The 21,726-nt window shown below is 40.3% G+C and overlaps 1 protein-coding gene across 7 annotated transcripts in view; it reads right to left on the bottom strand.

Annotated features, from left to right (window-relative positions):
* Nucleotides 1-205: 205 nt before the first annotated feature.
* The window catches only part of LOC116509090 (vitamin D3 hydroxylase-associated protein-like), a 41,468-nt gene continuing 19,947 nt past the window's right edge, over nucleotides 206-21,726 (bottom strand). For 5 of the 7 annotated variants that reach the window (XM_032218038.1, XM_032218041.1, XM_032218042.1 and 2 more), the window contains 14 exons: nucleotides 20,208-20,321; nucleotides 18,196-18,339; nucleotides 17,754-17,884; nucleotides 15,581-15,787; nucleotides 14,065-14,102; nucleotides 13,633-13,757; nucleotides 12,411-12,536; nucleotides 10,717-10,814; nucleotides 8,397-8,496; nucleotides 6,701-6,744; nucleotides 5,840-5,879; nucleotides 5,060-5,168; nucleotides 3,983-4,128; nucleotides 206-1,284 (listed from right to left, as the gene is read on the bottom strand). In XM_032218038.1, coding sequence (XP_032073929.1) covers nucleotides 1,150-1,284; nucleotides 3,983-4,128; nucleotides 5,060-5,168; nucleotides 5,840-5,879; nucleotides 6,701-6,744; nucleotides 8,397-8,496; nucleotides 10,717-10,814; nucleotides 12,411-12,536; nucleotides 13,633-13,757; nucleotides 14,065-14,102; nucleotides 15,581-15,787; nucleotides 17,754-17,884; nucleotides 18,196-18,339; nucleotides 20,208-20,321 — 1,557 coding nt within the window. In that variant the 3' untranslated portion in view covers nucleotides 206-1,149. Of the gene's footprint in view, nucleotides 1,285-3,982; nucleotides 4,129-5,059; nucleotides 5,169-5,839; nucleotides 5,880-6,700; nucleotides 6,745-8,396; nucleotides 8,497-10,716; nucleotides 10,815-12,410; nucleotides 12,537-13,632; nucleotides 13,758-14,064; nucleotides 14,103-15,580; nucleotides 15,788-17,753; nucleotides 17,885-18,195; nucleotides 18,340-20,207; nucleotides 20,322-21,726 lie in introns of those variants that run through there. The other 2 variants (XM_032218044.1, XM_032218043.1) reach the window with 2 other exon arrangements.

Here is a 21,726-nt window from a genome sequence, read left to right on the forward strand (position 1 = left end):
CGGTGCCGTTGGCCTTGGCGGGAACCTCCTCCGCATGCGTAGTCCGACAGGCAGCAGAACTCCAGAATCTTCCTCCAGCACAATTAGTAAACCCCTCCCAAATACCATGCCCTCCCTCCCCGTTTCAATGGCAGCCGAAGCAGCAGCAAAGCAGAGGCTGACAGTGGTTGGGAGAGTATTGGAATTGGAACATGAATTTTTCAGTCATTCAGTAGAAGTGATATTACCCCAAATTTAAAAAAACCCAAATGCTACTGAATTCTTGGAAGCCTGCCATTCAGCCAGATCAGCCATCAATAGACACATAGAGCTAAACCAACTTTACCCACCATTCAAAAGAGACAACTAAGAAGGAAACAAAAAGACCAGAATACATCCTCTCTAGCAGCGTATCCCCAAATAAGCAAGGAGTAACACTTCACAAACAATAAAGCAGAAAACAATACCCTAATCAAAGAACTATCAGCACTAGCAGGAAAGGCTACTCTAAATTGCTTAACAGGAGGCAGATCTCACATTCACTGTCACTGATGATGTTACCTAGTCAGGTAATGAAATGTCTGGAGGCAAACAACCAAGAGAACCCCAAGGATTCCACAAATAGGATTTAAATAATATCTCATACTGGAGCAGTATTGAACCTTCTGCATATAAAACTAACTGATAGAAGATCCCCTCTAGAAGAAAAAAAAATCTTGAAGTGAAACCTTCCGAACTCATATAGCCTTCCTCTCTAACTTAGAACCATTGGCCTCCACAAATCAAGCAAAGACGGCTAACCAATATACAGTTTGATCTTGGTATACTTTATATTGCAAGAAAAGTTCTCTAATTTCATTATCTTTTTCTATGCAGTACAGATGAAGGACAGGAATATGGTAGAAGACAGAAAGCATTAATGTCCACCCAGCCATCTCCCATAATGGTGTACGAGTAGAAAGAGAAATGCCTCAACTGGGCACATAAAATACAAAAAAAAGAGGACCAGTCTTTCACAGCAATTTGCAGAGGTGGATCATTTGTACAAAAGGTGACCCCTTTGACAGAACAATAAATATTCTGGGATAAAACTTGTGCTAGAGATTCCTTGATATTCTATCATTTTTATAAGTCCAGCTGCATCTTTGATCTGCAAATTGCTTATCAGGTTCAGATGACTTTCTTATGTTGTACTTTGTTGGAAAGCATCTCGACTTCTTTCATGAAGCGAAGGCATAATTCCTCCTGCCATGGTAAAGCTACACATTGAACTGCCACAGGAAGACCAACAGCACCTTCTACTGCCTGAAAGAGATAGTGAAATAGCAAAAGCATTCAGATAGCGCAGGTCCAAATGTCCAAGCATTTTTGAATGTTGCAAAGTGATCTTGAACAAATATGTTTCTTGTCTCAGGTAAGTTTTCAAAGGACTGCAACTTTTACTTTTCAGATTCCTAGTTGAGATTATTAATAAAACTGTTTGCACCATGTGATTCTTTCTCTTGTATGCCTTCATACAACTGCTGTCTTGGAAGCCAATCACCCCAAAGATGTAAATTGTAAGAGATAAAAGACTTAAGTGCCTACATAGAAAAGTGAAAACTCACACTAACTCTTAACCTTAAACAACCATCTTTAGTTTGATGACCAGAATAGGTAACCTGTTAACCAAATATTTGTTGCCTCCTGCCCCCTCAAATTCATTAGATTTATTTAAAATGGATTTAAATCATTTTTTTGGCCAAGATTTAATCCTGGCCTTGAAGGAAATATAGAAAATATCCTTCCCTAAAATGTAATGGTTATAATCCTGGATTCTTAGATTTAGCCTTTATTTCCTTCCAATTCTCAACTTGCTTGATTTTTTCCCCTCTCTTAAAAACAAGACAAGAATATCCATATATTCTACACCTGAAAATAGATCTACTCTCAGAAGATTCTCTTCATAGCTTTCCTCTGGAATTTTTCAGAGTAATTGTTGTTTATCGAGATCAAGGGTGTCAAACTCATGTTGTCACAGCAGTGTCACATGACGTATTGGGACTTTTCCCTCCTTCTAAACCGGGCATGGGCATGGCCAGAGCGTGACTCATCTGACCCATAGGCTGGGAGTTTGACAGCCCTAATCTAGATTGATGACATTTTTGGGATTCAGGATCAATACTTTATGCCAGGGGTGTCAAACGCGATTTCATTGAGGGTCGCATCAGTTGTGTTTGACCTTGGATGTGTGTGTAGTGTATGACTGGGGTGGTGGTGATCATGGTAGATGTGGCCATGGTGGACATTTGACACAGGCTCAAGATGCATTTTGCCCCCTTCTCTTCTTTTTTTCCAGAGGTTTTTTTTTTTTACTATAACCATTTTCCTATCTCTTCTACCAGATATTACTGGCAAACATTTATTACTTATTATTCATACTCCACTAAACTTTTTATTTCTAAATTTACACCCCATTGTTTAATAATAAATTGCGTATCAAGCATTAAAGTTTATTTATAATATTGTATTTTTATTATTCAACTAATAATAGAAATACAATAGCATAAATAACATGATAATACAAGAACTAAGAGCAGTGGTAAATTTTCAGGATAATAAATAGAAATGGCTGTCAATTATAGATTGTTGATTATAGATTAAATGAACCTACAGCATGTAAAATCTGGCATTAAACTGTAGTATTAACTTAGGATGTTGCTTGTTTTCTATCCAGATCAAGCACTTACTTGAGCCACATAATTGTAATCCAGTCCAATCCAATCCTCCTACAGAACTCTGCTGGCCAAAAATGGGCTGTGTGGAGGTCACATGTGCCCCCCAACCCATTTTGGTCAGCAGAGGCACTTCAGACCGATTCTTTGATATATCCAGGCCAGCCTTGTGGGCCAGATTTGAGCACTCCACAGGCCGGATCTGGCCCATGAGCCTTGAGTTTGACACTCCAGCTTTATTAATAAATAATAATACTAATGTCAATGTATTTTTCAGCAATATTAAGTCAATGTCAGGCAATATGCTCAAATTATTGTTTTTGCCAAACTCCTGTAAGTTCTACTACTTTGGAAGCAATATAGTTCATCTACACATGCAAGAAAAAAAATCTACAATCATCATGAATGTTTAGTGGTTGACAAGCATTGGGAAAATCAGGAAATCCCGGCAGTTCAAATGAATATAAATGCTTATTGCAAGTTTAAGTTGTCTACAAGAATCTGAACTACTAACAGTCAAAGCAAATTGGTGGCAGATAAAAGTCAATGGAACTCAAGATGGGCTGGACTCTTGTGGGCATGAAGGGACTCAAGAATGATGGTGAGTTTGACCCACACTACCTCAGGCTCAGGCAAGTCATCTTCTACAGTTGTAATATATTTTCATGCCATAATGTCCTCATGTACATTATTCATCCATACTCATCCCTTTTTGGGAAAATTACTTATAAAAGAATTGCTAAATAAGATGATATTAGATCATATATATCCTTAATTTAAACTCTATTGTTACCAATTTTGGGTAATAATAGATTAATTCATTAGAATTTAGGAAAGTTTGCTGTTGTTAGTTGCAAAGTTGTATCTGACCCATCGCGACAGCATGGACAATGTTCCTCCAGGCCTTCCTGTCCTCTCCCATTCTCTGGAGTCCATTTAAGCTCATGCTTACTACTTCAGTGACTCCATCTAGCCACCTCATTCTCTGTCATTGCCTTCTTCTTTTGCCCTCAATCTTTCCCAGCATTAAGCTCTTTTCCAGTGAGTCCTTCTTCTCATTAGGTGGCCAATGTATTTGAGTTTCATCTTCAGGATCTGGCTTTCAGGGTTGATCTCCTCTAGGACTGACTGGTTTGGAAATTTTAGTTAACCTTATTTATTTATCCAATGGCATCATATAATTTTCAAAAACTAATATTAATTCTTTTGTGAAATCAAATGACTTCATGATCTCAAATATTATCGATCCACAAATATTTCTGTAACACCTCTCCTGAGTTCATACAAACCTTTTTCAGGATCCTATCCCAGAAATCACCATAGATTCCCTGGTGTTGTGCCATCTCTTCTTCATCTGCTTCTGTAACTGTGGTGACTGGTACAACTCCAGCAGGGAAGTTCAAAGCATTGTACAGCATGGTATTAGAGACAGCAGCTAGGAAAGTGAACACACAGAATAAAAAGTTAGGTGAAATTAAATACCTTCTCCAGGGATGGGCTGCTGGGGGTTTGCAGGGGTTCAGGAGAACCTCTAGCTAAGATTCTGTGCAGTTCGGAGAACCCCCAAATCCAACTCCTGGCTGGCCTCACCCATCCCACCCTGCCCCTCCCAGGAGTCCCCACGCGGCCTGTTTTGGATGCAGGTAAGGGCAGGGCATGCACGGAGGCTTGGGGAGGACAAAAAACAAACCTATTGAAGTTCAGGAAGTTCTAAACTACAGTTTAATGCCAGAACTTCAGGTCAGTAATGGGCCTGTTTCTGACCTCCAGAGGGCCTCCGGGGCCTGGGGAGGCCATTTTCATCTTCCGGGAAGCTCGAGGAAAGCCTCCAGACACACACACACACATCCCTGTGGTGCAGGAGGCTGACTAAGCCATACCCACCATGGCCAGGCCCACCCACCAACAGGCAGAGAACCCCTTGCTAAAATTTTGAAGTCCACTCCTGACCTTCTCCCCTCCCCTTGGAGTCCCCTTCCCAAATCCTTCTACTGGCATAATTTAGTTAAGATAGAATTGACCAACTTTCTAAGATTGGTCTGTTCCATTTTTTTTCTTGGTTTTGAAAGTGTACAGTGAGCAACGATGCTGTGGTCAGCTATACTAGTCATCCCATGGACAGAAAAATTATCCTGAAACCAAATTTTCAATCTCTGTGTGACAATTACGTGTAAGATATATTCCCACATAAGAATTGTGAAAATTTCTAGATCATATTACTCTGCTAAGAGAATGGCAAAACCACTCTCTTTGGAAACAACCCTTGTTCATCTACCTGTAAAAGATTAATTGTTGGTGGATGCTCCTGAAATATGATATTTTTTAATGTAATGAAAAGGTATACATTATGCCACAGTAAGGCTTACCAAGTAATTTTGAAGAATATCCAGGAAGGAAGGCGGGACCCAGAACTGGGCACAGGACAACATCAAGCTTCTTTTTTCTCCAGTGCTCAATAAACTTTTTCTGATAGACCTGAGCCCAAACAGCAATAGTGGTTAAAGTCCTGACAAAATCTAGACTTGATAAAGTGTAGCTGAGTAGCTAGAAATGTGTTGAAAGCTAGCAAAGGCTGTTGCCAGATAGGATATATACCATCAACATGATCTATCTTATTGGAAGATTATTGGAAGGTTTGATTTTTCGTGACCCATCAAAAGCGCGGACGACAAAAGCGCGATCGACAAAATCGCGCCTTTGACGTCATCACAGCGCGACGAAAAAGATCGAAAAATTCAAATAAAAATTAATAAAAATTAAATTAAAGCAAGCCGATTCACATAAAGGTAAGGGTTAGGTTTAGGGTTAGGGTTAGGGTTAGGTTAAGGGTTAGGGTTAGCTTTAGAGCATTAGCGTTAGCGTTAGGGTTAGGTTAAGGGTTAGCGTTACGTTTTTCGTTACTTTAACGGTTAGGTTTAGGTTAGGGTTAGGTTTAGGGTTAGGTTAAGGGTTAGGGTTAGGGTTAGGGTTAGGGTTAGGTTTGGGGGGCTTAGGGTAAGGTTTTCGCTTTATTTTTACATTTTTCGAACTTTTTCGTCGCGCTGTGATGACGTCACAGCGCGCTTTTGTCGAGCGCGATTTTGTCCTACGCGCTTTTGTGGTGGAACCTGATTTTTAAATGTTATTATCACAACAAATGCTTTTACCATCAATTCTTTATGGATCTTCCATACGTCCTTCACATTCCTGAAAGACAGAATATGTAATATAGAAGCCAAACCTTCTTAAAATAGAACAGATTGCAATTCTGCTGAATAATCAAGATGATCATGTGTGTGCCTGAAACAAGACAGGTCTGGGGCAATATAGATAATCATTTTGAAGAAACAAGATCAGAAGAATATTGACGCTTTTGAGTTCTGATGCTGGAGAAAACTCTTGTGCACAGCCAAAAAAACCAAACCAATGGAACATCAAACCAATCAATCCAGAGTTCTCATTAGAGGTACAAATAACCAGGCTCAAATTATCCTATTTCGGACATGTTATGAGAAACCTGGCAAAGGCGATAATGCTGGGAAAAGTGGAAGGAAAAACAGAAGAGGATGACCAAATGAATGGACTCAGTTACAATGACAATGGGCACAATGTTGGAACTTCTGAAAGACCAAGTCAGGGACAGATTATTATGGAGAAAGTCTATCTACATGGTTGCTAGGAATTGAAAATGACTTGATGGCACACAATCAATGAGATAATCACATATTTTCTCAATTTCATCATAATTGGTGGAACATCAAAATCTTATCTAATGAAATGGCTAAGTTGCCATTATCAAATGGCACATCATAATGCAAAAAGTACCTCATTTTTTTAAAAAAAAATACTTGCACAGTGCATAAGTAATGAACTTAATTATATTAATCCTAAAAACCGTACGACTGCTTTGTTTTGTCTAGTGCAAACTCTTAAAGTTCAATCCCAGTAAGAAATTGAAGGGGTCCAAATATAAAGCTTTTATAGTGTCTCATTTTGGCACAGTTGTAGTAATATAATGCTGCCATTACCTCACTCCACACAACGCATTCAGCTGCCCAGCCATTTGGGGAAACTTGAAAAAAAACAGCATTGAGTGTAAATCCCAGATTCATTAGCATTTCGTTTAAAAATTATACAGATTTTTTTTAAAAAAAGGTATCTCTGATCTGTAAGGTCTGGTGAAGATACACAACGTTATGTCTGTAGAATTGCAATTTCACCTCTAATTTAAAGAGAGCATTATGTGCAAGTCCTGAGAAGCAGGTATTCCAACCAGACAGACCTGCTGGCTATCAGAGCAAACTAGTGATACAGGAAATAAGAGGCCATGTAACTGTAGAGTTTTTGCAACAATTCAGAAACAGCCCAGGACCACTTCACTCTCACTAATTCTTGGTTTGGGCAGATAAGTTGATAATGGCATTTTCCCCCTAACACTGCAGCTCTGCAGGGAGTATGTATAGGCCATTTCCCATTAGTGAGAATTTATATCTCCCTTCTGGTGTCTTACTTCTATGTCAAGCTGTAGCTCCCCACATACATGTCCATCATTCTTGTATCCCAGTCCACCTGTCTCCCATTCACCCACCCACCCTAATATGTAAGGGGGTAATAAAAATCTGCTTTCTTTTCCTTGAACAATTAATCAGTGGAACGACCTGCCTCCAGAAGTTGTGGGTGCTCCAACACTGGAGGTTTTAAAGAAGAGATTAGACAATGATTTGTCTGAAATGGTATAAGGGTTTTCTGCCTCAGGTGGGGCTTGGACTAGAAGACCTCCAAGGCCCCTTCCAACTTTGTTATTCTGTACAGAGTGAAGATTTTCATCTTTCTGGGACAGGATACTGCCTGCCTGATATTCTTTGCACTCTGTTTGTCAGATGAATGGATTCTCTACATGTTCTCATCATTTTGAGGCTTGAGGTGGTATAGACAATCAGCAGCAGCTTCAAAATGTTTTGAGATAAAGTGGAATGGAAATGATAATACAGAGATCCTGTGAAGGGCCTATAAGAATGCCTAAAGTAAGGAGTAAATACTCCATATCTTGAAGTACACAGATCTTTTGCCAGAACTCTTCAATTACCTACACCTAACTCCTACTCTGTTCCAAAATTGCAGTTTGACTATGCAAACTATAGTCTACCTTAATTGCTTGGGAAATTCCTTCCAGAGATCTACTAGTTTGAGAGATGGCTATCCTCATATTATTTACGTGACACCTGCTCTTTTGGTTATTTATCAATTAAATTCATTTTTATGACTGCCCAACTCACAAACTTGGTTTTGGGCAGCTAATAACATGTTAAAATAATAATATTTTTTAAAAAAATCATTGCCAAAGGATATGGATGGACTTAGGAGGATAAAAATTGGCAGAGCTGCCATTTATCTATAGGCAATCAATTCAAATCATTTTAATTACCAAAAGGAACTTCATGAATGTGTTAGGGAAATGGTCAGTTGAACATTTTCTCCAGAATATATTCAATTTAAAATTTATATTTCCCATGGTTAACGCTGTTCACTGGAGTACTGAGGCATTGCTTCATATTGCTCCTTTGGGGCATGTGATGTCACAAGGAACACAGAAGGGGTGAGGGGTTTGCATTGTAATTTATCAATTCCATCAGTCTAACCCCTCCCCCCCTCCCCCACATACACCCAATGCTGATGCTCACAATTGACCCCCATACACACCCATCTAAGATAGCTAAGACTCACCCTGAGCTTGATGAACTTGGCCAAAACTTTCTTCACCAATTTTGGGATTTTAAAGATTTTCACCTGATCTTTCAAAGCTGGATCCACTATATCTTTTTGACTGACAGGCAATAGAGAAGGAAAGCAAGATTGGAAATTATCTTTGTATATAAATGTATTTACCACAATCATTAATTCTAGAAAGAAGCTATGTTGAACATTTTACAGAGGAAATTGGACACTAAAGTTATCAAGGGCTGTTCTAGAACAGACAAGCAGATCAGCAATCTTTGCCCTTCTCCCCAACATTTGCTTAAAACATATGGCACACTATGTGGAAATTGCATAGTCATGCAAGTAGCAATATACTTTCCCCTTAATAAGAAAAGGTGAATTCATTGATATAATAAAGAAAATGGTAATGATGATGATATTACCATCATCTTCTGGAAAACAATGACCTTACATTAATATGTGGTTGAATGAAAACACGGTGATATTGAGCAGTGTCCTTATTTGCTGCTTAAATGTTCTTTAGCATTCTCAACAAACTACTTTAAGGTGACCAGACGTCCCGCTTTTGGCAGGACAGTCATGATTTCTAACAATTTGTCCCGTGTCCTGCGGCGTTTTAAAAAAGTCCGGATTTTTCAGGTGGGCGAGCTCTGATGCGGGCAAAAGAAAGCACTTTAATGAGTGGGGTGCATGCTGGGAGGAAACTCTCCTCTCCTCCCTGCATGCACCCCACTGATTAAAGTGTTTTCTTTCCCCCACCCGAGCTCTGATGCAGGTGAAAGAAAAGTGCTTTCTTTCCCCCACCCGAGCTCTGATGCGGGCGAAAGAAAAGTGCTTTCTTTCCCCCTTCCAGTTCTGATGCGGGCGAAAGAAAAGTGCTTTCTTCCCCCCCCCCCCCAGCTCTTATGTGGGCGAAAGAAAAGTGCTTTCTTTCCCCCGCCTGAGCTCTGATGCGGGCGAAAGAAAAGTGCTTTCTTTCGCCCGCATCAGAGCTCGTGCGGGCGAAAGAAAGAGCTTCACCCCACTGATTAAAGTAATTTCTCCCCCCCCCCCAGCTCTGATGTGGGCGAAATAAAATTGCAGCCCGATTGCACCAGGGGCTGCGCTGGTGGGGACAGGCGGGGGGATGGGACTTGGAGTCCTATGATCTTGGCGAGTGGGGATTCCTGCGATGGGATTTGGAGTCCTAAGGCACTGGGCATTGGGGGCTGCTGCGATGGGATTTGGAGTCTGATGCCCCTAGCGATTGGGGGTTCCTACAAGGAGATGTCGGAATAGGGGGAAGGGGTCTGCACAAGCCCCCCCAACACCCTTCTTCAGAAGAGCTGGAAGCATTAGGGGAGGGGTCTTTGCACATCCCCCCTCCCCCGAAGCCCAGCACCAGCTTACAACAGCCCCAGATCTCCAGTGGCATCGGATTCCAGCTCCGATCCCAGTCCTCTGCACATGCTCAGAGGCCAGGGTGACGCTTGCAAAGGAGAGATGCGAGAGGCGCTGGGATTGGTTAGAATTGGATGAAGCTTGGCTTTGGAAAGATGGGGGGGGGGGATAAGCGAAAGTGAAAGCCCCAGAGAGTGACGCAACCAAGAAGAGTTTTGCAGTGTTCCACGGCCTTCCCCCCTCGGGAAAGGAGGGTTGGGATCACAGGCTTTGGATGTGCATCATAATGTTGTAAGCCACCCGGAGTTATCTGTGTGTGAGGTGGGCTGCCCTAAGCATTTGCGTGTGTGCGCTGGAGAGAGAGAGAGTGAAAAAGAGAGGGAGAAATAATTATATTAATTAGATAGATCAGTGTTTCTCCACCTTGGAGACTTGAAAGTGTGTGGACTTCAACTCCCAGAATTCTGGGAGTTGAAGTCCACATACTTTTAAGTCTTCAAGGTGGAGAAACACTGAGATAGATGATAATGAGATGAGGGAGGGAGAGGGAGAGAAGGAGAGAGGGAGAGAGGGAGAGAGAGAGGGAGAGAGAGAGAGAGAGAGAGAGACCATAACTACATAGACAGATAGGCAGGCAGATAGATGGATGGATAAAGAGAAAGAGGGAGAGATAGGTAGGCAGGCAGATAGACGGATGGAGAGAGAGAGAGAGGGAAAGAGGGAGAGGGATACCATAACTAGATAGACAGATAGGCAGGCAGATAGACAGACAGACGGATGGATGGATAGAGAGAGAGAGGATATGTATAATTAAGGTGATCAGACGTCCCTAGCGAGGCCGCGGGCTGGCAGTAACCGCTGCGGCCTAGCTCCCCCCTCCTCCCCCCCCCAGTCAATGGTGTCCCTCTTTACCAATCTGAAAATCTGGTCACCTTAAATTACTTACAACAAGGCCAAAAAACTTGAGCTTCCATCTGCAAAAGCACCTTTCAGATAAATTTCATTGACAACATATTCCACAGAAGGTGGGTCGAAGGGAACTAGCTGCAAATAACAAAGGGGGGTTTCAGTTAAATCTCGAAGGTGCCAAGTAAATACAAGTCTATATTAACTATTTTCCTGCATACTATTTGTCCACTCCATATGGCTTTCTCTGTACAGGCAGACACACACACACACACACACGGCTCCTCGTTGTGGTTGTTAGTGCTATTCACCTGATCTTCAGCTGACAAAAAGTGCCAACTGGCTGATCTGTCTTCCTAGCCTGCTATTGGAAGGATGTCACCAAATGCTGATCTCCAATTAAGAGCAAATTAAGGAAAGGGATTGGAGGTTTTCCTCTGTCAGCCACCCAAAAGCTGGCAAGGAAGCATCCACCAGTTACTCTTCATAACTGACTTGGATTTGGACCAGAGAAAAGCAAAGTATTTTCAAAAAATAGACCAGAGGATGTAATCAACTGTTAGAAGTTGCTCCAGGATTTTTCCAAACTTCTGGCAACTGATTACAAGGCTGTGAGGAGTGTCAAGAGGAGGAGGGGAGAAAAGCTCTCGGGTATGCTGAGACACTAGAAGAAGAGAACTGTGTACAGTCCCAGAGAGAGGATTCCCAAGATAGTCAGAACTGGCAGATCAAATCTCCCTTCTTTTCCCACCCCATTTAGTTGGGATGGAGGGAGATGGCTCTTTACCCATCAGGTTTCTTAGCTCCTAATTATCTCATCCTGAGAGCTGATTCTACAGGTCTCCAGGGCTTGAAGGGAAGGGCAGGAGATATAGGGCATCTAAACCACCAGCACTTGTCTGAAAATCAGCTGAGTAGCTGTAGAGGGGATATTACACAATGATTTGCATGATATCCCACTTTAGCACCTGGTTCCATTGGCAGCTTTTTTTCCATTTTTAAATATGGGCTTTTGATGTTTTAACTGCTTTTGAACATGGTTGTTCTGCTAATTCAGAAGAGCACCAAGCCTATGTTTAAAAGCAACCCATTAAGAGTGGGTAGGTGTGGATTTGCTTGCTCCTATGGGAAAGCTCCCTCCCCAATCACTTTTCAACCACCCCTTTCCCACATGAACATCAAGCTTTTCTAAAACAAGGGTTTAGTGCTCTTATAAAATAGCAATAAATCCCTGGTCAACATCAGCCTGAACAACTGCACCATGGAAGCCTATCAGCCCCACTACACAGTTGCTATTCATAGTTAATTAGTAAGAGGCCACTTTTGGCCCAGCCAACTGAATGTTCAGGAGAGCACATCATTCTGCACAAAAACTAAGATGTCTGGTTTCTTGGGTGCTTAAGGGGCCAATTTAAGTTGAACATGACATTACTGTGACTCAGTTGATAAAATGAAGACAGCATCACCAGGATACAGTAGAAAAGGGGGCCACAGAATCATGTTTACACTGTAGCTAGGTGGTTGTAACATCCCAAGCCATATTGCCTTCCAATTTGTTCCCCTTCTATATTTTATTTTTTTCTTTATTTATCAAACATCACTAAGGAGCATATGCCTTTCTCTTAGCTTTGCCAAAAGCCACCTCTCCATATAGAAGCTCTCTGACTATTCTGTATCAAACTATTTTACATGCATATAAGTTGTCTAGTAAATAGTAGTAGCAAAGATACACACTGAATGGCCAGCTTCCTGAAGAAGCTTCCTGGTTTTATGCACAGCCCTTCTCATGCATGGTGGAAGCAAGAAATAGTCATCTGTGTCATAATACCCAATCCGTAGAGGTGTAGAGCTTGAATAAATCTAGAAGGAAAAAAAAACCTCTTGGTTACTAACATTAATGGATTAAGAGCTACAGCATGAACTCTGTGGTGGCACTTTTGTTAATCACATTATTGTGATTGTCATTGTTGTGATTGGAACTTGGCATGTAGAAGCTCACAGAGTTGTAAGCTCTGGTTTGGGTGGTAGGGTACTTAGAACAATGGACGAGACTTTTAAATATATTTCAGCAAATTAACAGGAATTGACCATGACGATAATTCTCAGGTGGCACTACATTCTTCTTAAATTTAAGTGAAATAATTTTAATCTAATTAAATATAATGTAATTTTAATGTAATTTTAATATGTGATTTTTCTGGAAGGGTGATAAGCAAGTTGGCACATATTACTAGCTTTGATGATAGTGTGCAATTAGCTGTACTTTTCATTGAAACTTTCTGAAGAAATTTAAAAATCTCACAATCTTTACAATGAAGCCTGCCGTGAGTTAACCTTTCAGTAATATACATAAGTAGATGCAATATTAACAAATTGATTTGATGTCTTTCATTAGTTGCCAGCTTTGTTACTGTGAAATGTTTAAAAATCAAGCACCTCTTTGACATTCCTAGTGGAAGAAATGGCTCCAATTGAAAGTACGATAAAGGAGGACTTTCTCAAACTGGTGACTATTTATTAACTATGTTAATAATGTTTTTCCCAGGACAAGTTAAATAGATTTGTCCTTTACTCACATGTATGTGTGTAGATATATATATTCCCAAAATTGTTCTTTTTTATTTTCCATTTGGTTTTGGTTTTGGAGAGGTTTATTTTTAGTGTGAATAGGGTTCTAATCCTAATAGTGTGTGTGTGTGTGTGTGTGTGTGTGTGTGTGTGTGTGTTATATTATCTATATATATTATCACATATATTATCTATATAATAGATAAGTAGGTAGGTAGGTAGGTTGGTAGGTAGATGATTGATGGATAGATAGATAGACAGACAGACAGACAGACAGACAGACAGACAGACAGACAGACAGACAGAAAGACATGGCATCTTTTTTATTTGTTCAGCAAAGGTCCTATACATATATATATACACACACATATATCCTTTTTTTATTTACCTCTTCATTGAATGGCATAGGTGGTACAGTGGGATCCAGCTGGAACATGTAATCACATAAGAGAGCCTTCATGCATAGAGCAAGACTATCCACATCCTTTGCCATTGGTCCTATTGTTCCTAAAACTTGTGAAGATGAATATGTGCATCAAGTAATAGTAGATAGCTAATCCAGTTTTGGATGTATTGATCAAAAGCAAAATACGTGTCAAATTAAGATCACAACTTTGATTATCATGGTTTTGTTTAAATTGCTCTACATTCTTTTTTTCTGAAAAATCATGTTATATTTCCACATTTCGTGTTAATATTTATAATTCAATCATTATCCACCCAATATCCATTGTTCTTCAGCTCAGACAGTCATTTTTTACACTAATTCAGAACTGATCTCTCACTCTTTCCCACTTTCCACAAAAAAGATGATATTTACTTAACATAAGATGAAAAGGCTCCTTCACTCCAGAAACACTGCAAAACAGAGACACATAAAAGGCAGACAATTCAAATGTATAACATACATTCACAAATAGCTTTTTGGAGGACATTATCAACTGAATCATCACTCAGTGTCAAATGTGAGTGGGTGTTCTTGTACAAGACACAGTTGCTTATATCTGTTTGTATCTGTGTATGACCTTTGTTTAGAGCAATGTTTTTCTGCAACTAAGTTTAGCGCTTGGTTTCCTTAGAATGAAAGCATTTGCTTTCTCACATTTACACTGGATGTTCCTAGCAGCCTAGAGCCCTGGTGGCAAACCTATGGCCCTCTCTGTGGCATGCGCCCTTTGCCCTACCCTCCCAGTCACCCCAAAGAAGTCTTTGAGGGTTGAATGCCGAAAGGCACAGATTTCCTCCACCTTTTGCGTTCCCACCCACGCTGAAGTGAACCAAACAGACCAGGTCTCCCTCCCCGCTAGGTGGCCCTGCCAAGCCCTGCTCGCAAACTCCACTGAGCGCATCTCCAAATGTGCGGCTCGTGCTTCCCTCCCAGCCAGCGCCAGCACCACAGTGGCGATGGTGGGGAAGGTGTATGCCCTGCCTGCTCTACTCTCACCAGTCAGAGGTGGGGCTCTGCACCGCCGCCCCACAGCAAGGAAGAGAGAGGGAGGGAGAGAAAAAGAAAAACGATATTACAAAAGTTTTTCTTTTTTATTGTTGCTAAATTTCAAAAGCAGGAAAAAAAATGAAGGAGCCTAAAAGTGCATTTATCACATTTTTCTTAGAACGATTAGCTGAACTTCTGCCTTGCTTATCATTATTTTAGGTACTGTGTTTTTTTGGAGTATAAGACGTACCTTTTCCTCTCCTAAAAGAGTGTGGAAATGTTGGTGGGTCTTATGCACCTAATACAGCCATTTTTGGCCTCCCAAAGCCCCCCCCCAAAAGAAAATACGGCAGTAAAACCTCATTATTCAGATTAACTTGCAGTGTTGGCCCTTTGCGATAAGTAAGTGGGTTTTGGGTTGTAGTTTGGGCACTCAATCTCTAAAAGTTTCACCATCAGTGTCCTAGGGCAGTGGTCTCCAACCTTGGCAACTTTAAGACCTGTGGACTTCAACTCCCAGAGTTCCTCAGCCAACTGACTGAGGAACTCTGGGAGTTGAAGTCCACAGGTCTTAAAATTGCCAAGGTTGGAGACCACTGCCCTAGGGGATGTTCCTTTCCTAGGGGAAAGTCTAAATCAGAGTCCATGATATCTTTACTAAAATTTGTGAACATTGATCAGCTATTTCATAATTTCTCCAAGATCACCAATATCTCCAACAGGTTTTTCAACAGAAATTAAATGTCAGGGGTTTATTTTTAGATATTTTATAATCACAGCATTCTAACACCAGCAGGTTATTCTGATAGATGATTTCTGAGGTCTTTTCCAACGCTACAATTCTACATTTTATAAAAGTGTGATAATCGGTTGCATAGTCTATGATAACTTTAGTACTTACCTCAATCTACCTGCGGTTGGCTTCAGCCCACAAAGGCCACAGAAGCTGGAGGGTAGACGGATACTTCCCCCCAAATCTGATCCAAATCCCAAAATGGAACCTCCTCCAGCAATTAGAGCCCCTTCCCCTCCAGATGAGCCCCCAGGAGTCCTCCTATGATCCAAAGGATTTACAGTCTGCCCAAAAACTACATTGCTGCAGTCATAGCTGAAAGGTGATAGAAATACATCAGATTGGGGGGACACAATATTTAAAACATAAGAAATCTATAATCGTGTGTCTTTTGAAGATAAGAGTTTTTAACTCAACTACAAAAATTTAAAAGTATTTATCTCAGTGGAACTTTTCTTATTGCATTATGAGTCTGGTCCCTAATTCTGATATTTTAAATAATGTTCTACTCTAAAGTACTCATATATCAAAAAGATTCATCTGCTTTTTCAGATTTATCAGATTATAATATATTTGAAGCAGAAAGCAAGAATCCTAAGGGTATCTGAGTAACCGGAGTCCTCCGGGATTGGGCGGCCTATAAATTTATTAAACAGTTAAACAGTTAAACTAAGGAGAGAGAAAAGCCTGAACCAACCCCCCTCCCCAATTTCAACCAAAAGCCAGCTCTTACAACACAAAACATTCCTACCACATGTTCTGAATATAAGGGTTTCAGCTGAATGCAGCTGAATATAAAGGTTTCTGGGTTCTTATTATTTAAGTGGATATATCGTAATTATAATTATATTTCTTAGGATCACTGTGATTCTGGAAATTTTCTTGATAAGCCAAGCAAAACAACAACAAAAATGTTCAACCTGGGTTACTTTTTCTTCACCAAGTTTTGAAGAAAAATACTACAGTACATATGACAAACGGCCATAGATATTTGGTACTTGAGAGTTCCTTTAAGGCAGTGATGGCGAATGGAGCGGGCACATGTGGGCATAGCATCAAGTACCAAAAAGGAAGCACTTTGCTGAAAGGGAACACAGACTTTAGAAAAGGGAGCACTTCACATGTGTCTGGGCTGCAACCAGGAAGAGGAGCTGCCCAAGAGGCATGTGCGCATGCGCACACACCAATCAGTTGGTTGGTGTGCATGCTCACGCCAGTGGTGAAATTCATTTTTTTTGCTGCCGGTTCTGAGGCGTGGCTTGGTGGGTGTGGCTTGGTGGGCATGGCAGGGGGAGGATACTGCAAAATCTCCATTCCCACCCCACTCTGGGGCCAGCCAGAGGTTGCATTAGCTGGTTCTCCGAACTACTCAAAATGTCTGCTACCGATTCTCCAGAGCCTGTCAAAATGTGCTGGATTTCACCCCTGGCTCATGCCAAAAAATGAAAGACCAGCTCTTCCAGTTTCCAGCACTGTCACATGCACAAAGGCCAGCTGATCATCACGAGTGCATGTGCACCAGAAACTCGGAAGAGGAACAGGAGATGCTACACATGCCAGGGGACATGTCTCCGCATGTCTCTTCGAGTACGCATGCCATAGGTTCGCCATCACAGCTTTAAGGCTTTTCTCCACTTCTCCAGTGGGGTGCTTTTCTCCTGTATTCAAGATGAGAGGAGAACACACTACCTTGAGAAACACCTGGATATGACCGGTACGCCCTGGTATGGGTGTACCAGTGCCTGCTGGGAGCACCTGATACCATTTCACCTGCCCACCTGACCTCCTTTCCTGTATTTGAGATGATTGGGGCTTTCATGCATACGCACAGTGCATACAGTGCCTGCGCGATGCTCTGCCAAGCAGCTGGAGCGTCATGGGTGGTAAGTAAGCATGCGCATGCTGCGTGTGTGCATGTGGTGAATGTCCTGTCCCATTGCACTGTACCGATTGCACCAGGATCTGGAACCCACTACTGACCTGTTCCTACAGTATACCTCTCGCTGTGCCTCCAAAATGAGGTCAACAAAATTGCCATCAACACATGATTATATTGACCCCTTTTAGTTAAGACTTAGATCTAAACCAGAGACTGTGGTTCCATAAATGCAACCATTACCAATTATTCAAAAATAGGAAGCCATGACTAATAAAAGCCAAGAAAAATTGTGAACCAATAACAAACAGGTGTATGTTTTTACAACTTCACAATAAGGAGATAAGGTTTATCAATACACAGCAGTGATCAGTAGCTATAAAAACTACTGGCATGAAAACTTACTTGAATAAAGATTGTGGCACATTGGTGAATACAAATGGATTTGCTCCCTGCTTCTTTAATACCTTGACCAATACACTGTCTTCTTCTTCCACATCAAGAAAATGAGAAAAGCCACAAGTTGTCAAATGGCCCTAAAGGTGAAGGAAATATTAAGGAAACAGTTGTAGATCAGCTATTTATCTTAACCTCTAATACAAACTGGGTGAGACCAGGCTTAATAGCAGTGACTGTGAGAGGGATCTTGGAGTTTTAGTGGACAACCAGCTAAACATGAGCCAGCAGTGTGCAGCGGCAGCCAAAAAAGCCAATGCAATCCTAAATTGCATTAACATAGGGATGCAATCAAGATCAAGTGAGGTACTAATACCGCTCTACAAAGCCCTAGCAGTTGCTTCTTGTCCACCATTTTCTGAAAACCAAGATATCACAGCAATGGAATCACCTTGTATGCAATGTGATCCTTGATGCTGACAGGTACCCCATACAATAAACCTTTTTCTTCCTGGTTTTTCAGTTGCTGAAGAAACGGCTCACATTCTGGAATAAAATGGCGCACACAGTTCACTTCCTTGGTGACCGTTAAAGCCTTTTTAGGAAAACAGTAGACAGACAATTCAGGGAAAATAATTAGAAGTGGAACAATGTGCTTGCTTCCGTTAATTACTCCCTATTCCTGATCCACGATTCCCAGAAAAAAAGATCTACCGAGTCTGCAGTTTCACTTTCAATATCTTGTATCGCTTTACTAAGATCAGTCTATTAAACTATTATTATAGTAAAAGACCATGGATTCTAATCAACATTATTGTAGTGTTTATTAAAAAATGATGTAAGTATTTCCTCCCCACCCACCCCTCACGGGAAGATAGAGGAGGAACAAATGCAAAATTCTATGGCAGCATGATACCACTAGGGGGTGCAGATTGACCTCCAAAAACATTTTAGAAAAAATATCATTTTACTATTTTTTTTTTCTAAATTTTTTGGTTTTACTATAAAAAAAATTCAATAAATAATTTTAAAAATTACTTCCACCAAGACATAAACATATACATGCATGCATGCATGCATGCATGCATGCATACATACATACATATACACACACTGTGTTTTCCCAAAAATAAGACAGGGTCAGCATTTGGCCTTATTTTCGGGAGATCTTATTATTTTTGAGGTGCGGGAGATGCTGAGTGTAGTCACCTCATGACTGCTGCTGTGTTGCAATATTTTCAGGGAGGGATTATTTTGGGGGAGGGATTATTTTAGCGCATGTGCTCAAAAGCCAGATTGGCCTTATTATCTGGGGAGGTATTATTTATCCAGAAAACAGAGTACATACATAGTAGTACATTTACACGGACACATTCATTTTTTAACAGAAGAATTTAATGTTCTGGCAAAACTATGCTTTACTAAGAAAATATTGTAGATTATCAAGAAAGTAAAGAGTCTATACTTTGAGATATAATACTAAAATAACCTTTATTGTCACTTTTTTCCTATGAACACACTGGCATACCTTAAAAAATCTGATGCCCACTCTCAAAAGAAAATAAATATATAACTATACGCATATGTGCATATACATATGCAACATGTAATTATGGAAATTGTGTACACAAAATAAAAATAAATAAACTGGAGCAATGTTTAACTAATACTAGTACAATGTGCATACATATGTGCCTGCACATATATGCAGACATACACTCTCCCCATGCATTTTTGGTAGGGAATAAATTAAGTAAGGGTCTGGCAAGTTTTGCAGACTGAGGGGAATATTTGGAATTTATGGGCATTTTCACCAAATGATAGCTATAGCCTTTTGTGGCATGTTAGAAAGCATCCATTTTCTATTGTTGTTACAATATTCAAAGCCATTTTGTATTGCCACTTGAATATTTTCGTTCCTATTTTTATTATCTATTTTTAATCCCAACTGTATGCCACCTTGAGTCATCTGCAATTAGGAAGTTTTATAAATTGAATCGATAGTAAATTGCAAATTAATAGGGAACGTTGATCTGTTGTATCAACTTTCAGCTTTTCCTTCATTTTCATTATTTCAAATTACTTTGATTAAAAAAAAGACAGGATAGGAAGACTGAAGGGTTGCCAAGTGCTGCTGGGCATACTTTTTGTTTTCTTTATTTATCTCAGGAGCATCTTCAAATCGTAGACATACAATGCTCAACACGGAACAAGTAAAATAAGTATAAAATAGGCCTGAAAGAAATAGCCCGCTTACAAAGTATGTAAAATAAATAGAATTAAAACTAAATGACATTTGCCAGTATTGGGCAACATAGACAGCATTTTCCATCATCAACGTGAGGTCTTCCTCTGTCATGTTGAAGAGACATTTTGTGCACTGTAGCATATATGAGATGGGCATACTGATGCATATAAACAATATTTCTTTCTGTATTTATGTTCTGTTTCAACTATGTTCACCTTTTCCATGTAGGTGTAGAGGACAACATCTGGGGACAACATGTCTTCTTTCAGCTTCTTAACCAGTTCTACCAGAGGTAGAGAAAGGATATCATCACTTGGTAACCCAGGATTCTGTAATAAAAAGGCACAGTACAACACTTCCCATAGATTTGATAGAGCAAATCTGAGAGGTATGGCAGAGGGATTTATTGGCTGTTGTTAGCATAAAAATAATGGGTCAGATCAGGACACTGAAAAACTGGGGAAGTTTCTTCACTTTGAAAAAGGATGAAAAAGTGGGGGGGGGGGGACCAAGATAGTCACATTGCCTTTTGGAAAAGCACCTTTCGGACAACACGACTTGGATTTATTTATTTATTTATTTATTGTTTGTTTGTTTGTTTGTTTGTTTGTCAAACATGTAAAAAATAACAGGTGTAAGTATAAACATGATTATGAATATAGGAAATGGATATGAATAAGTGGGGACAGTAGGATGAGGACGGTAGGCACGCTGGTGCGCTTATGCATGCCCCTTACAGAACTCTTAGGAATAGAGTGCGGTCAACAGTAGACAGCCTTAGGTTAAAATTATGGGGGTTTGGGGAATGTAACAACGGAGTCAGGTAGTGCATTCCAGGGATTGACCACTCTGTTGCTGAAGTTGTATTTTCTGCGGTTTACCTTGAGTTTGTATCTATTGTGTGCTCGTGTATTATTGTGGTTGAAGCTGAAGTAGTCATTGACAAGTAGGACATTGTAACAGATAATTTTGTGTACTACGCTTAGGTTAGACCATAGGTAGCGTAGTTATAGGTTCTCTAAGCCCAAAATTTCAAGCCTGGTGGCATAGGGTATTCTGTTGTGAGTAGATGAGTGGAGTACTCTTCTTGTGAAATACCTCTGGAAATTGAGAATCTCCATAGACATCAGGATGAATTACCTAATTTCACTGACGTTGCATTAAAATTATTACAAGGTAGATGCTTATTTTTACAGACATGTATTTGATTGTTTCCCCCTTTTATCTATTTACCATTACCATTGCATGACATTTTTGGATGGGACTTGTTCCAAGGTTTTCATGGGCCTTGTCTGACCTTTAAAGATCCAACTTCTGCACCTCTGCTATAGAATGTAGGTGCTGCAAATCATTTGAGACATTTTTCTGTTCTACTTGACCAAAACTTTCATTTTGTGTCTACTAAGATGATAAACTAAGTTGTGACAGTAGAAAACCACACATGGATCTCATCCTTAATGTGGACAGCAAAGCTGCCACTTAATTCAGTAGCAATCCTTTTGGTTAAAGTTCTATTTAAAAGTAAAGTTCATCCCATGAAAATTTTCAGATGTCCCTCTCACCCTTGTGTAGTCATGAAATATCCTTCAGTTTTATTTAAGAGAGAGATGGTGACCAAACCCAACCTTAATAAACAAGCGCCAAACAACAGGGAAATAGCAGAAATCAGAATTTGGATGCACAGAATTCATCTGTAATTATTTGCTAAAATTCTGTCTTATCCATTAGCATATT

This window comes from Thamnophis elegans, chromosome 5 (assembly GCF_009769535.1).
Source record: "Thamnophis elegans isolate rThaEle1 chromosome 5, rThaEle1.pri, whole genome shotgun sequence".
NCBI lineage: Eukaryota > Metazoa > Chordata > Lepidosauria > Squamata > Colubridae > Thamnophis > Thamnophis elegans.